Genomic DNA, 17,952 nt, shown 5'->3' with positions numbered 1-17,952 from the left:
AACTGGGGTTAACAGACATCTATAGAACATTCCATCCAAAGACAAAAGAATATACCTTCTTCTCTGCTCCACATGGAACTTTCTCAAAATCGACCATATACTAGGTGGAAAAAAGGAAGTATATCCAAATAATGGTGCTGGCATAAATAGATGCTGGTGTGTAGATGTTTGCAGATAGATCCATATACATTGCCATGCAGAAAACTTAAGTTGTAATGGATAAAAGTCCTCAACATAAATCCAGCCACACTGAACCTCTGAGAAAAGACATTGGGAGTTACCATCAAATGAACTGCTACAGGAGACTGCTTCCTGATCATGACACCAGATATACAGACACTGAGATCAACAATTAATGAAAGAGACTGTCTGAAACTGAGAAGCTTCTGTAAGGCAAAGCACACAGTCCATAAGACAAAATGGAAGCCCACAGAATGGGAAAAGGTATTAAGCAACCCTACATCTGACAGAGGGCTGACATCCAAAATATACAAAGAACTCAAGAAGCTAGTTAAAAAACACCAAATATTCTGATTAAAAAGTGGAATACAGAACTAAAATAAGAATTCTAAGTGGAGGAATCAAAAATGGCTGAAAGACACTTAAGAGAGTGCTCATCACTGTTAGCCATCAGGGAAATTCAAAGCAAAACAACTGTGAGATACCATCTTACTCCTTTCAGAATGACTAAAAGTAAGTACATCAGAGACAGTTTATGCTGGAGAGGATGTGGAGAAATGGGAACACTCCTCCACTGCTGGAGTGAGTGAAGACTTGTAGGCCTTTGAAAATCAGTATGGCGGTTTCTCAGGAAAATGGTAATAAATCAACCTCAAGATCCTGTGATTCCACTGAGGCATATACCCAAAAGATGCATATTCAAATAACAAGAACATCTGTTCAACTATGTTCATAGCAGCAGTATTTGTAATTGTCATAATGTGGAAGCAACCTAGATGCCCTCAGATGAAGAGTAGATAGAGAAAATGTGGTTCATAAACAAAATGGAGTACAACTCATTAGAAAAACACAATGGAACCTTGAAATTTGCAGAGAAATGGATGGAACTAGAAGAAACCATCCTGAGTGAGGTAACCCAGTCACAAAGAGACAAACACAGCATCTTATCACTCATATATGTATTTTAGACCTAGAGCCAAGAATTACCAGCCTACATTTCACCCTGCCAGAAAATCTAGGAGACAAGGGGGACCCTAAGAGAGAGATACATGGTCCTCTGGAGAAGGGGAAATGGACAAGATCTCCTGAGCAAATTGGGAGCATTTAGGAAGGGTAGAGGGAGTTAGAAGAAATAGGAGGGTAGAAGAGGAGAGGAGACGAGTATGTGAGGGAGCAGAAAGATTGAGTTGGGAGAAAAATAGACAAGAGCAAGAGAAGAGATACCATAATTGAGGGGAGTCATTATTGATTTAAAGAGAAGTCTGGCACTAGGTAAATACCCAGAGATCTACAAGGATGAACCCAACTGATAATCTAAGCAATAGTGGAAAGGCTACCTTAAATGGTCTTCCATGATAATGAAATTGATAACTACCATATATGGGATCCTAGACCCCTCGTCCATTAGCTAATGGAAGCAGAAGCAGACACCCACAGCTAAATACTAGCTAATCTCCTGGAATCCAGTTACAGAGAAGGAGGAGTAATGAGCAAAGAGCTCAAGACCAGGCTGGAGAAACCTACAGAATCAGATGACCTAAACAAATGTATCCCATGGACCACAGACTGATAGCTGGGAAACCATTACAGGACCAACCCAGACCCCTTGAAATGGGTGTTTATTAGGAGGACATAGCAGTCTATAGTGCCTCTGATAATAGATAAGTATTTATCCCTAGTATATGAATGGATTTTGGGAACCCATCACACAAAGAGGGTTACAGTCTCAGCCTAGACACATGAGGGAGGGCCTGTCCCCTTCCGCAAATGATATGACAGACTTTGAAGGCTCCCCATGGTAGGCTTTACCCCTCCCTGGACAGCAGAAAGGATATGGTCTCAGGTATTCTCTGTGTTATAGGGGAGGATAGGAGGATAGTGAGGGAAATGGGATTGACATGTAAAACAACCTTGTTACAAATTTAAATTTAAAAAAGGGAAAAAATACACATAGCACAAAGAAACTGCTGTGTGAATCCTGATTTAAAGTGGATTTTAAAAAACAGAGCATTCTATCCTAACACAAAGAATATACAGTGTTATCAGCTCCACATGGAACCTTCTCTAAAATCGACCATATAACAAACCTCAACAGATTAATAAATAAATAAATAAATAAATATGGAATAACATCCTGTAGCTTATCAGACCACCATGGTTTAAAGTTAGTATTCAACAACAACACAAATCTCTGAAAGCCTACAAACTCATGTAAACTGAACAATGCACAGTTGAACCCTTCATAGTTCAAGGAAGCAATAAAAAAAAAAAAGAAATTAAGCCTTTCTAGAATTCAACAAGAATGAAGACACAACAAACCCAAACTTATGGGACACTTTGAAAGCAGTACTAAAAGGAAAATTTATTGCATTAAGTGCCACATGGATAAATTGGAAGATAGTCACAATACAGAATAAAAGCACAACTATACACAGTAGAACAAAAAGAAACACACTCACCCAGGAGGAGTCGACAACAGAAAACAATCAAATTGATGGATGAAATCAATAAAGTAGAAACAAAGAGAAAAATTTAAGGAATCAATATAAAGTTATTTCTTCCAGAAAATCAACAAGATGACAAACTTTTATCCAAAGTAACCAACAAGCAGAAAGAGAACAAGAAAATTAACAAAATCAGAAATGAAAAGGGGAACATAACAACAGACACTGAGAAATTTCAGAGAATCTACAGATCATACTTTGAAAAGCTGTACTACAATAAATTTGAAAATTCAAAGAAAATGGATGAATTTCTGGATAGATAATCATTTACCAAAATTAAGTCAAGAACAGATAAGCAATTTAAATACACCTATATCCTCTAGTGAAATAGAAGCAGTCATCAAAAGACTCCCAATCAAAAAAAGCCCAAGGCCAGATTGTTTCTGTAAAGATTTCTACCAGAAATTCAAAGAACTGCTATTAACCATATCCCTCAAATTTTTCCACACAATAGAAGCAGAAGGTCATTGCCAAACTCTTTTTACAAGGCTACAAATACCTTGGTACCCAAGCCACACAAAGACATACGTAAGAAAGAGAACACAGACCAATATCCCTCAAACATTGTTGCAAAAATACTCACTAATAAAATCAAATCCAAGAAAACATTAGAGAAATCATCCCCCAGTACTAAGTAGGAAAAATAATGCAGCTATGAACATAGTTGAACAGCTGTGTTCATTGCATGTATGCGGATCATTTGGATATATGTGTAACAGTGGTATTGCCAGGTTCTGTGGCAGACGGATTCCCATTTTCCAGACTAACTGCTATAATGATCTCCAAAATGGCTGTACAAGTTTACATTGCCACCAGCAATGGAGGAGTGTTTCGCTCTCTCCACATCCTCTCCAATATAAGCTGTTATTGGTGTTTCTCATTTTAACCATTCTGATAGTATCTCAGAGTTGCCTTAATTTGCATTTCCTTAATGGCTAAGGATGTTGAGCACTTTTTTAAGTGTCTCTCATCTATTTTGGATTCCTCCATTGAGAATTCTTTATTCAGTTCTTTGACCCACATTTTAAATGGATTATTTGGTGTTTTGATGACAAGTCTCTTGAGTTCTTGTCAGATGTGGGGTTGGTGAGGATTCTTTTTTTTCTATTCTATAGGCTGCCATTTTGGTTTGTTGACTGTGTCTTTTGCCTTACAGATGCTTCTCAGTTTCAGGAGGTCCCATTTATTAATTGTCCATCTTAGTGTCTGTGTTACTGGAGTTGTGTTCAGGAAGCAGTCTCCTGTTCCCATTTGTTCAAGGGTACTTCCTGCTTTGTCTTCTAAGAGGTTCACTGTGGCTGGATTTGTGTTCAGGTCTTTGATCCATTTGGACTTGACTTTTGTGTGTGGCAATAGTCATGGGTCTATCTGCAGTCTTCTACACACCATCATCTAGTTGTGCCAGCACCATTTGTTGAAAATGCTTTCCTCCTCCCATTGTATACTTTTAGCTGTTTTTTCAAAAAATCAGGTGTTCACAGGTATCTGTTAATATCAGGATTTTCGATTTGATTCCATTGACCTACCTGTCCGTCTTTGTGAGAATATCATGCTGTTTTCAGGACTATAGCTCTATAGTATAGCTTGAAGTCGGGGATGGTGATGCCTCCTGAAGTAAGTTCTTCTATTGTACAGGGTTGTTTTGGCTATCCTGGGTCTTTTGTTTTTCCATATAAAGTTGATTATTATCCTTTCAATGTCAGTGAAAAATTGTGTTGGGATCTTGATGGGGATTGCATTGAATCTGTATATTGTTTTGGCAAGATTGCTATTTTACTATGTTTATCCTACCTAACCAAGAGCATGGGAGATCTTTCCATTTTCTGGTATCTTCTTTAATTTCTTTTTTTAAAGACACAAAGTTCATGCTATATAAGTATTTTACACAGTTGGTAAGTGTTACCCCAAGATACTTTATGTTGTTTGTGGCTATTTCTTTAGCAGTCCCTTTGTCATTTGTATACAGTAGGGATACTAATTATTTTTTTAGTTTATCTTGTATCCTGCTAGTTTCCTGAAGGTGTTTATCAGCTGTAGGAGTTCCCTGATAGAGTTTTTTGGATCGCTTATGTAAACTATCATATCATCTGAAATATTGAAAATTTGACTTCTTCCTTTCCAGTTTGTATCCCCTTGATCTCCTTTTGCTGTCTTATTGCTTTAGCTAGAACTTCAAATACAACATCGAAGAGATAGATAGATAGATAGATAGATAGATAGATAGATAGATAGATAGGTAGATAGATAGAGATAGATAGATAGATAGATAGATAGATAGATAGATAGATAAGCATTATCTTGTTCCTGGATTTAATCAAAGGCTTTTTCAACATCTAGTGAGATGAGCATATGGTTTTTCTTTTTCAGTTTGTTTATATGATGGATCACATTGATAGATTTTCATGTGTTGAACCATCCTTGCAACCCAGGGATGAAGCCTACTTGGTCATGGTGGGTGATTTCTCTGATTCTTAGATTGCATTTGCCAGTATTTTATTGAGTACTTTTGCATGAATGTTCATGAGGGATATTGGTCTGTAGTTCTCTTTCTTAGTTGTGTCTTTGTGTGGCTTGGGTACCAAGGTAATTGTGGTCTCGTAAACAGAGTTTGGTAATGAACCTTCTGCTTATATTGTCTGAAACAATTTGAGGAGTATTAATATTAGCTCTTTTTTGGATTTCTGGTAGAATTCTGCACTGAAGCCATCTGGCTCTAGGATTATTTTTGTTTGGGAGTCTGTTGATGACTGTTTCTATTTCATTAGAAGTTATAAGTCTATTTAGTTGCTTATCTGTTCTTGATTTAATTTTGGTAAATGATAGTTATCCAGAAATTTGTCCATTTCCTTTGAATTTTCAAATTCTCTGGAATACAGGTGTGTATATTCTTGAATATTATTGTTAAGTCCATGCAATATGATATTAGGGCTGAACAAAAACCTAGACCTAGATCTATAGGCAGCTGGACCTTCCTTAACAAAGACTTGTGTTTCATACTAGATTTGCTATTCCAAATGACAACTATAATGTTGTAAACTTAATTATGTGTGTGATATATTTAGGAAACACCCCCACATGTACATGCCCTGAATGTATTTTCAAAAAGAATCATTGGATACATTTATTCAAGGAAGACACATGTACCCTGGACATTGGCACACCACATAATGCCTGGGCAGGCTATAGCATGGGTACTGCAATATCTGTGGGGACAGTGTCATGTAAACAAAGGCAGTTTTTGGAAGTAGTGACACAGGTGACACAACATCATGAGGCTGCCAATCAAATGTCCCCACATTGTGTGCCACAGCAATGATTATTAATGGATACAGAAATGAGTGAAAGAGACATGGACAACAGTGCTGCATTACAACACTTTGGTCACTTCTTGGCTTTCTCCCTCTTCATTCACATGAAGTTTGGGGAAAGGTATTATTTTTCTACCTGTCTGGTTGGAAATGTGCCTCTCTGGACAAAACACACAAGAAAAACAGCAGACAGGTCTTTCTTCTTCTATAAGTTTCCAGAAACCCGGACCACAGCTCTGTGTACATACAGATTGAGGAGTCTGAGGAACACACAGAAATTCTCATCATAATTTTGCACATCCATTACAGGGTGAATATTTTTAAGCTAAACAATTTAAACTTAACTTAGACTATGAGAGCTGTATGAAATTATGTGAGACTGTGAAGACTCTATATGGTGTGTAGAGTGTAGAGTTGAAGTTACCACACTTCCAGATACTAAACTAAAGGTTCAAAGTTTCTTTATGTTGAGTAAACTGTGACTAACTTCTGCTATCTTTATTAAATGTCTTTAATAACTGAATTTTCCCTTCTGGGATAAAAACAACCCAGAATTCCTTCCTTGTATGAACTGTGGAGCAGTTGAAGTCAGACAGAAACCAAGTCACTGTTGCCAATCTCTTTCCCCGGCCTGTAGTCCAACTATTCACTCTGATTCCCTTTCCATAAGAGAGGGTTTGGCCATTGGTGGATGGTCAAGGCTTCTCCTGACTCCTTCATATGTAGATTTTCCTGTGATGTTCACTCTTGACTCCCCATGATGCATATAGGGTTCTAATTTTTCTTCCAAACATTAGTGATGTCATCATTTAAGATTTTCATGAATTGGCTCCTTAGTTAACCACATTAACCACTGTATTCTAACACAACTTCAGTATGCTAATACTTTTAGAATTTGTGAATGCTAAGAAATTTTATTACCTTTCCTTAAATATGCTTCTTGCTATAAGTTAGACTCAGTTTCTGTCTTATAAATATACACATATTAACTGGTATATGGGGTTGGAGAAATGGCTCAGCAATTAAGAGTACATACTGCTCTCACAGAGAAACCCGTGATCACCTCCAGAACACAAATCAGGCAGTTCACAAACATTGGTTATAAAGAAGATTTGTATAAAATCCACAATTCATTTATTTGTTTGAAGGAGTATGGGCTTGTTTGTGTAGGAGTTGTGTTAAATGAGAGCATTAATGTATAATAAACCTGTGTATATGTATACACACATTTATGTGCATATGTATGAACACAGAAACACACACATGCAGACTCCTTTATAAAGTCTTGAACACTGATTTATTCATTCATTGAAGCATGAAAACACACATGAATTCAAATTCAATCAAACTCATTCTATCTAGAGGAATTAGCTAATGATATGTGTTTGCTTTGTTTATATGAATATGTTTAATTATCAAAGTGAAATTTTAAAGATTGATTTATTTCTGAATTAAAGACATCAAAGTAAACTAAAGAGATGGCCCAGTATTTAATGTGCTTGCCCCATAAACATGAGGTCCTAAACTTGATCATGGAGAAGGGAAGTGTAGAAAAGTAAGGGGCAAAACTATATGCCTGTAATCCCAGTATGGTAGTCATGGAGACAGGGAGAATGCCTGGGAATACTGTCCAGTAGGTACAGCTAAACCCAAAGAGAGATTATGTTTATAATAAAATGGACAAAACAAAGGAATGTAAACAGTGCTGACCATTGCCTCAATAGAAACATGCACTCACATGCATGAGCATGCACACACATGCTCACAGCACAGATAAGAACTTAGAATCTATAAATTATTTTAAAATTCAAAGACACATCACACAATGAATTTTCATAACTCTTTTCAGATATTTGATGACATATGAAATGTTTATATTCAACCAGACCTTATTAAAGTTGCTTGGCCACTTGATCAAATCTTCATTGATGAACAAGCCTTGATCTTGTGGACTCTTGGAGACAAACTCTCCTACTTTAACTAGAAATGAATCATTATTAGTATATCCCAAAAAGTTTTGTATATCATAATTTTCCACATGATTCTTGTTCTCATCAAAGCATATTTGATCTCCAGCTGCATTTGCAAATTGTATTTTCCTCAGAAATGGATGAAGCTGTGGAGAGATATCATTTGGGTATGAGCGGTGAATGCAAGTTTCTCACTGGATGTTCCTAAGAGCATCCCTCTTTCTCTCACCTTACTCTGGCTTTCTTGGTAGAGTCTTCATTTGAGTAATTGTCTTCGCTGTTGTTGCAGTTAGATGTAATTTTCTCCCCATTAAATTCACATAGGAGTTACCTATGGGGTGGAACATACCACAATGTGCAGCATGTTCTTAGTGAGAACAATGCCTTGTGTCTCTCCCCAGCAAAAGAAAAATGTCTACAACTAGAAAATATAGATGTTTTCAGAGTGAAACTGGAGTAAAAAATGGAAGCATCCTTATGTCCATGGCTTTATAGGTGCTAAGGTATTTACCTCCCTTATGGCATACAATGAACACATGTGTGTATTGCTATGTAGGTAGATATGTGTACTCTTATATATACAGAGTTTCTTGACACAATAATTTTAGGAGGAGTTTCTCCTAAGCTCTAAATTCATGAAAAATGCATATTAAATATTTGTGTGCCATTTATACTTCAGGAAAATATATAGACACCTTCTGCAGCCATCCATTTTTTCCATTTGCATTGGGTCCTTCTCAACTTCGATATGAACAATATTGGAGAAAAATTAATATACAATGTTCTGCGTTGTAACTAGATATTTAAAAATAATTCTTTATTGTTTAGATTAATTTATTTTTGTTTTGTATATGACTTTCCTTCCTACATGTATATATGTGCACTAAACATTTGTGTTTTGCCAGTGAAGACCAAAGAGGGTTCTGGGTTTCATGGAAGTGGTGTAAAGATAGTTTTAAGCTGCCTTGTAGATACTGGGAACTTAACCTGGGTTTTCTCAAGGGCTTCAAGTACATCTATTTACATAGTCATCCTGGCTCCTATGTTGTTTTATTTATATTAGTGTGTACTGCCTACATAAATGTATGTGGTGTTATTTTTGCCTATGATCTAACAAAGCCTGCCTGAAGATCAGAGTGCAAAGCTAAAAACAGCCATAAAAACCAGGCAGTGGTGTTCACTATCTTTTATTCCAGAAGTCACATTTGTTAACCATAGAAGCTAGACAGTGGTGGTGAACACCTTTAATCCCTGCACTAGAGAAGAATCTTAGGTGCATGGAGATAGGAGTGCAGTATATTCAGTCTGCAATCATGCTAGGAGAGTATTGCCCCAGTCTTGATAGACCTGAGAACTCTAATTTGGTTGGCTGCTGTGCTTTTTGATCTTCAGCTCGAACCCTAATATCTGTCTCTGTTTTTATTAATTGAATAATGTTCTGTGTTCAACTTTTGGTGTAAGAATTCATGAAAAATCCACTTGTCTGTGACTTTGAAACCATCAGTCCAGGATGGAGCTTCACATGATGCACCTATCAGAGTCTCTGCCCAGCTGGCTAGGTTTTCTTTTGTTTTTTTTTCCCCAAGCCTCTGACCAAGTTCAGAATTTACTGACATGGCCTCTCTAAACAGTTTTCAGCTGACACTCAGACTCCAGAAATACCTGGATTCCAAACACCATGGGAGTTACCCCCCCCCCCCCCAGACAGGCTGCCTTTGCATTCAGGCTGCACCCAGCCACACGGTGTATTTTTTCCACACAATTCTGTGTGTATGTGTGTGTGTGGTTTTTTTTTTTTTTTTTTTTTTTTTTTTTAGACAGCCGGCTCTCTCTGTCTCTCCCAATCACACTGTGGGATGCAGGCTTTCCCTATAGTCCTTCCCCTCAGGCAGCCATTCTCAGCTCACAGCCACATGCTATAATTCTCTGATTAAACAAGCTATGGTTCAGACTTCACTGTCACTGTAGGCAGATTTGGAAAGAAAATCAAGAATACTTAAAGGAAGATATTAGCTAAAAGGGAGAGATTTTCCCACATTAAAAAAATAGGAAAGGTCCTCTTCCACCAGCCATTGGCTAGAGGTGAATCTGAGCACAATTGGGGCGGCCTCTACCCTACAACCCCCCCTTAACTCCCTGGGTTGGCCCTGGATCCCCCTGCTCCTATGTCCTGTCCCCATTGAGAGCACCCTTGGAGCTCTGATACACCCTCACCCATCCCCACTGCGAGCCTTTTTCCCCTACCCTGTGCCCTACTCAGCCCACTGTCCTGCTGCTCTGGTTGAGCACTGGGACAGAGGGTGGAGCCAACAGTCCACACTACTTCAGGGACTTCTTGGAGCAACTCTGAACAAAGGAGACCTGCCTATCCACGTGAAAACATCCGTAATTTCAACCTGCTTGGTCTCTGACCCCCACCTCCAGTCCTCTGCTGGAGTCCTGGGCCCCTCCCAGAGATCCGTCTATCTCTGCGGGACCACTGTGAATTCCTGCTGGCATTTTCTACTGGATCTTCATCCCTGACCCCATCCCTGGGTCCCTGTCTGCAGAGAGACCTCCTATAGAGCTTGAACCATCCAGAGTAACAGATATTGAACCTCTGACCCACATAAGCCCACCGGGGAAGTACCATAGAGGGGGGGGAGACCCCACCAACACCTACTGGATGAAGCTATGGGAAGATGGCAATACAAGAAAACACCTAACAACAGAAAGACAAGCATGACACCACCAGAATCTAGGGTATCTACACCAACTAGAACAGAACACAAAAACAAAGCAGAGGGAGCAGAAGGGAATGACTTAAAAATTACCAGCATAAAAATGATAGAGGCCCTCAAAGAAGATGTGAGAAAATCCCATAAAGAAATGGAAGAAAAAACAAACAAAAAAGTAGAAGAAATGAACAAATTCCTTAAGGAAAGTAAAGAAAGTACAGAAAGCCAAGAAAAAACAATTAAGCAGGAGAAGGAAACAGTTTAAGACTTGAAACCTGAAATAGAGAAAATAAAGGCAACACAAACCAAAGGAATGCTGGAAATAGAAAAACTGAACAAAAAATCGGGAACTACAGACACAAACATAACCAATAGAATTCAAGAGATGGAAGAGAGAATCTCAGGCGCAGAAGATAAGCTAGAAGAAATAGATTCATCAACCAAAGAAAATCATAAATCCAACAAATCCTTGACACAAAACATCCAAGAAATGTGGGAGACCATGAAAAGGTCAAACTTAAGAATAATAGGCATAGATGAGGATGAAGAAACCCAGCTCAAAGGTGCCGAGAAAATATTCAACAAAATCATCTAGGAAAACTTTCCCAGACTGAAGAAGGACAATGCCATGAAAGTACAAGAAGCATACCGAACCCCAAATAAGCTGGACCCAAAAAAAAAGACTCCTCAACATATAATAATGAAAACACCTACCATACAGAATAAAGAAAGAATATTAAAAGTAGTGAAGGCAATAGGACAGGTAACATGTAAAGGCAGACCTATCAAAATTACACCTGACTTCTCCATGGAAACCCTCAAGGCTAGAAGGTCCTGGATAGATGTTCTACAAGTATTAAGAGAATACCATGCCAGCCCAGTCTACTATACCCAACAAAACTCTCAATCACTATAGATGGAGAAAACAAGATATTTAATGACAAAACCAGATTTTTCCCAATACATATCTACAAATCCAGCCCTACAGAAAGTATTGGAAGGAAAACTCCAACCCAAGGAAGGTAACTACGCCCACAAAACTGTAGGCAACAGATAATGTAACTATATCAGAAACCAAGGGTAAAGCAGAACAAATATATTGACAACACCACTGCCAACAACAAACTTAAAACAAACAAGCATCAAAAATCAATGATCCTTACTCATCCTCAACATTAATGGTCTTAACTCATCTATAAAAAGACACAGGCTAACAGAATGGATACGAAGACAGAATCCATCCTTCTGCTGCATACAAGAAACACATCTAAGCTTCAAAGATAGATATTACCTCAGGGTAAAGGGTTGGGAAAAGATATTCCAATCAAATGGAACCAAGAAGCAAGCAGGCATGGCTATCCTAATATCTAACAAGTTAAACTTCAAACAAAAATTAATCAAAAGAGATGAAGATGGTCATTTCATATTCATCGCAGGAGAAATCCATCAACACAAAGTCTCAGTTCTGAACATCTATGCCCCTAATAAAAAGGCACCCACATTCGTAAAAGAAACACTACTAAAACTCAAAGCTCATATAAAACCTCACACACGTATAGTGGGAGATTTCAATACACCACTCTCAACACTAGACAGGACCACAAATCAGAAACTCAACAAAGAAACAAAAGAATTAACAGAAGTTATGTCTCAACTGGGGTTAACAGACATCTATAGAACATTCCATCCAAAGACAAAAGAATATACCTTCTTCTCTGCTCCACATGGAACCTTCTCTAAAATCGACCACATACTAAGTGGCATAACAAACCTCAACAGATACAAGAGAATAGAATAGTCCCCTGTACCTTATCAGACCACCATGCTTTAAAATTGGAATTGAACAACAACACAAATAGCAGAAAACCTGCAAACTCATGGAAACTTAACAATGTGCAATTGCACCACCCCTGGGTCAAAGAAGAAATAAAGAAAGAAATTAAGGACTTTCTAATATTCAACGAGAATGAGGACACAGCATACCCGAACTTATGGGACACCCTGAAAGCAGTGCTACGAGAGAAGTCTGTTGTACTAAGTGCCCATATGAAGAAAACAGAGGATAGTCACATAAAAGAATTAACAGCACAACTGAAAACCTTAGAACAGAGAGAAACGAACTCACCCCTTAGGAGTAGACCCCAGGAAATAATCAACTTGAGGGCTGAAATCAACAAAATAGAAACCAGGAAAACAATACAAAAAAATTAAGGCAACTAAGAATTGGTTTTTTGAGAAAATCAACAAGATAGACAAACCTTTACCCAAACTAATGAAAAAGCAGAGACAGAACATGCAAATTAACAAAATCAGAAACGAAAAGGGGAACATAACAACGGACACAGAGGAAATCCAGACAATTTTCAGGTCATACTTTGAAAATCTATATTCCACAAAAATTGAAAATTCAAAGGAAATGGACAAGTTTCTGGATAACCACCACTTACCAAAATTAAATCAAGAACAGACAAACAACTTAAATAGACCTATAACCCGCAATGAAATAGAAGCAGTCATCGAAAGCCTTCCAACGAAAAAAAGTCCAGGGCCAGATGGATTCAGTGCAGAATTTTACCAGACATTAAAAGAATAACTAATACCAATACTCCTCAAACTGTTCCACAAAATAGAAACAGAAGGTTCATTGCCAAACTCTTTTTATGAGGCCACAATAACCTTGATACCCAAGCCTCACAAAGACACAACTAAGAAAGAAATCTACAGACCAATATCCCTGATGAACATCAATGCAAAAATACTCAATAAAATACTGGCAAACCAAATTCAATAATACATCAGAAAAATCATCGACCATGACCAAGTAGGCTTCATCACTGGATTGCAGGGATGGTTTAACATACGAAAATCTATCAATGTGATCCACGATAGAAACAAACTGAAAAAGAAAAACCCATATGATTATCTCCCTAGATGCTGAAAAAGCCTTTGACAAAATTCAACACCCTTTCACGATAAACGTCTTGGAGAGATCAGGGATAACAGGAACATACCTAAACATAATTAGAGCAATATACAGCAAACCAACTGCCAACATCAAACTAAATGGAGACAAACTTAAGCCAATTCCTCTAAAATCAGGAACAAGACAAGGCTACCCTCTCTTTCCATATCTCTTCAATATCGTACTGGAAGTTTTCACTAATGCTATAAAACAACAAAAGGAGATCCCGGAATCCAAATTGGAAAGAAAGAAGTCAAAGTGTCTCTATTTGCACATGATATGTTAGTTTACATAAATGACCCAATAAACTCTACCAGGGAACTCCTACAGCTGATAAACACCTTCAGCAAACTAGCAGAATACAAGATAAACTCAGAAAAATATCAATAGCCCTACTTTTTTCAGACAACAAAGAGATAGAGAAAGAAATCAGAGAAACATCACCCTTTACAACAGCTACAAGCAACAAAAAGTATCTTGGTGTAATGCTTACCAAACAAGTAAAAGACCTATATAACAAGAATTTTGTGGCTCTAAAGAAAGAAATTAAAGAAGATACCAGAAAATGGAAAGAGCGTCCATGCTCTTGGATAGGTAGGATAAACATAGTAAAAATGGCAATCTTGCCAAAAGCAATCTATAGATTCAATGCAATCCCCATTAAAATCCCACCACAATTCTTCACCAACCTTGAAAGGATAATAATCACCTTTATATGGAAAAACAAAAGATCCAGGATAGCCAAAACAACCCTAAACAATAAAAGAACTTCAGGAGGCATCACCATTCCTGACTTTAAGCTCTACTACAGAGCTATAGTTCTGAAATCATCCTGGTATTAGCACAAAAATAGACAGGTAGACCAATGGAATCAAATTGAAAATCCATCTGCACCCACTAAAAGAAGCGATAGGAAGACAGCAATAAAAGAAAACACCCAACAATAGAAATACAAGTATGACACTTACCAGAAAAAAAGGCCCCTCACCAAGTAAGAATCAAAACACCTAACATAGACAATAAAGAAAGAATATTAAGGGCAGCGAAGGAAAAAGGACAGGTAACATATATTGGCAGACCTATCAAAACTACCTGACTTCTCCATAGAAACTCTCAATGCCAGAAGTCCTAGATAGATGTTCTACAAATATTACGAGTCCACAGATGCCAGCCCAGGCTACTATACCAAGCAAAACTCTAAATCACTATAGACAGAGAAAACAAGATATTCAATAACAAAGGCAGATTTTCACAATAAATATCCACAAATCCAGCCCTACAGAAAGTTCTAGAAGGAAAACGCCAACCCACAGAAGTTAACTATACACACAAGGACATAGACAATAGATAAATCCACTTTACCAGAACCCAAAAGAAAAAGCAAGGCAAATATATTCACAATACCACAGTCAACAACAAATCTAAAACAAACAGGAATTAACAAGCCAATGAGCCTTACTTTAGATTATAAAAAGACACAGACTAACAGAAACAAATACAAAGACAGAATCCAACCTTCTGCTGCATTCAAGAAACACATCTAAGCTTCAAAGACAGATATTACCTCAGGGTAAAGGGTTGGGAAACGATCTTCCAATCAAATGAACACAAGAAGCAAGCAGGTGTAGCTATCCTAATATCTAACTAGTTAGATTCAAACCAAATTCAATCAAAAGAGATGAAGACAGTCATTTCATATTCATCACAGGAGAAATTCATCAGTACAAAGTCTCAATTCTGAACATCTATGCCCCTAATACAAAGGCACCCATATTCGTAAAAGAAACACTACTAAAATCAAAGTAAAATAAAGCCTCACACACTGATAGTGGGAGACATCAGCACCCCACAACAGATCGGCTTTTGACTACATACTGATCAGAACAATGTTGAGATGGGTAGCTGAGATGATACAGGCTCACAGACACTGCTCAAAACAGTTCCGAGGTGGTTAACTGAGATGATTCAGTCCACAGACACTGCTCTAAACAATTTCAAGTTAGTTAGTTGAGATGATCAGCCTCATACACTACTCTAGCCAGGACTTGAGACAAGCCCTACAGAGAGTGGACAACAAATAATAGAGCTACCTCTCCAAGGACCTGACAATTAACCCTAATTTTTTCTTTTCAGGATCCCCTAAAAATGCCATCACCCCCCCCAGAGAGCAGGAAGCAATTTAAGATCATGATGTCCACATGCCAAAGGGGAGGAGTGGATAGATTTGATTGTTCATTGGGTCATGGATATTTGCCATTGTTTATGGGGATATTATAAAGTGGTTATTGGTCATGGTCAGAAAAATTTTTAAAAAAGGAGATTAGATAAAAGGTTCTTCTTTTGAAAAGAGAGAAGGGAAATACAGATATGATAGGATAAGACGAAGCTTATTGAATCTACTTCTAAAGAGCAACTAATTGTTTTAAATATTTCACATTGAACTAGACTTTTATATGTTGTATTCAAATTTTGTAATTGATACAAATTTGAGGTTAATTTTGTTAACACGTATTGTACATATATTTCTAAACTTATTGAAGGTTTTGTACCAATACAACTCATTTAAAAATGTAGTAGAAAGTGTTCTTGAAAGTTATTCTTACCAACTGTTTAGGATAACAAGAAAATGTGGGTTAATAATTAGTCAGCTATTACAATTAAACTTGTAGTCATGATTGATATGTTTACAAGGTCAAACAAATATATTTTAAATAGACATGTCATCTTCAAACACTTAGAGATCTACATAATATGCCATTTAAGATGCTATAATAACATTCGTTCTTGGTTTTTGTTTGTTTGTTTTTTGACAGTGAGATTGGTCTTCTCAAGGTAGCACCAATCTACTTAGAGAAGATGATGACCACTGAAGAAACTCCACATGTAGTTTACTTTGTTGCAAAAGTAAGTAACTGGGTCCCCCTCTTAGGTATATACCCAAAGGATTCACATCCATGCAACAAAGACATCTGTTCAACTATGTTCATAGCAGCACTATTTGTAATAGCAAGAACCTGGAAGCAACCTAGATGCCCCTCAATTGAAGAATGGTTAATGAAGATGTGGCACATCTACACAATGGAATACTACTCTGCAGAAAAAAAAATAATGGTATCTTGAAATTTACAGGCAAGTGGATGGCACTTGAAGAAACCATCCTGAATGAGGTAACCCAGTCACAAAAAGAGGAACACAGTATGTACTCACTCATATATGGATTTTAGACCTAGAGCAAAGGATCACCAGCCTATAATTCACATCACCAGAGGAACTAGGATACAAGGTGTATTCTAAGAGATTCATATAAAGTCCCTCACAGAACTGGGAAGGGACAAGTCCTCCAGAGCTCAGGTGAAGTGGGGGGGGGCAGCGAATGGAGAGAGAAGTAGGAGAAAATGAGGGGGAGGAAAGGAAAATATGTGTGACCAGGAAGATTGAGCCTGGTTAGGAATAGAAGATAGGAGAGAGAGAGAGAGAGAGAGAGAGAGAGAGAGAGAGAGAGAGAGAGAGAGAGAGAGAGAACATAAAAGAGGGAGCCAATATTGGTTTGAAGATAAAATTGAACACAAAGAAAGGTCTAGAGAACTACAAGACTGCTCCCAACTAACAATCTCAGCTTCCGTGGAAAGGCTATCATACATGCCCTTCCCGGAGAGTGAGATCAACAACTAACTTCTCCATGGAGCCCTCAACTAATGCCTGTTGAAAACAGGAGCAAATACCCATACATAAACACTGAATTGAACTAGAACCCAGATGCAGATGGAGAGGACAAGACCATCCGGAAGAAACACATACAGACAGCTTACCTGAACAAGGAGGAGCTAACGGCCACTAGACTGATAGCTGGGAAGCCAGCATGGGACTGACTCAGGCCCCCCTGAATATGGGTCTCAGCCAGAAGGACTGAGCAGTCTAAGAGACCTCAGACAGTGGAGCCAGGATGTATCCCTGGTGCACAAAAGGACTTTGGGAACATATCCCCCATGGAGGGATAACTGCCTTAATCTAGAGACAGGAGAGAAGCTCTAGTCCCTACTTCACATGACCTGTCAGATCTACATGACCCCAACTGGATGGCATTCCCCTATATATGGAATTGGGGTGGGGGGGATAGGAGGGGAGGGTGGTTAGAGTGCAGGTGAGAGGGCAGAGAGGGTAAAAGGGAGGGAAGGAGGGAGGGAAGGATGAAGGGAGGGAGGGAAGGAGAGGGAACTGGGATCGACATGTAAAATAATAAATTAAATTAAAAAAATGCTTTGACTCCAAAATGAAACTACCTGAAAGGTGTAAAGTGTAAAAGGTTGACTG

General features: G+C 38.0%; 1 protein-coding gene across 1 annotated transcript in view; it reads right to left on the bottom strand.

The window, feature by feature from the left end:
- The window catches only part of LOC127237073 (vomeronasal type-2 receptor 116-like), a 48,472-nt gene that overhangs the window by 10,789 nt on the left and 19,731 nt on the right, over positions 1–17,952 (bottom strand). The window contains exons 5-6 of the mRNA XM_051205109.1: positions 7,881–8,108; positions 6,129–6,252 (exon numbers count right to left, since the gene is read on the bottom strand). Coding sequence (XP_051061066.1) covers positions 6,129–6,252; positions 7,881–8,108 — 352 coding nt within the window. The remainder of the gene's footprint in view (positions 1–6,128; positions 6,253–7,880; positions 8,109–17,952) is intronic.

This window comes from Phodopus roborovskii, unplaced genomic scaffold (genome assembly GCF_943737965.1).
Source record: "Phodopus roborovskii unplaced genomic scaffold, PHOROB, whole genome shotgun sequence".
Taxonomy (NCBI): domain Eukaryota; kingdom Metazoa; phylum Chordata; class Mammalia; order Rodentia; family Cricetidae; genus Phodopus; species Phodopus roborovskii.
The sequence above is the reverse complement of the archived record's forward strand: the minus strand, read 5'-3'. Positions and strand labels throughout refer to the sequence as shown.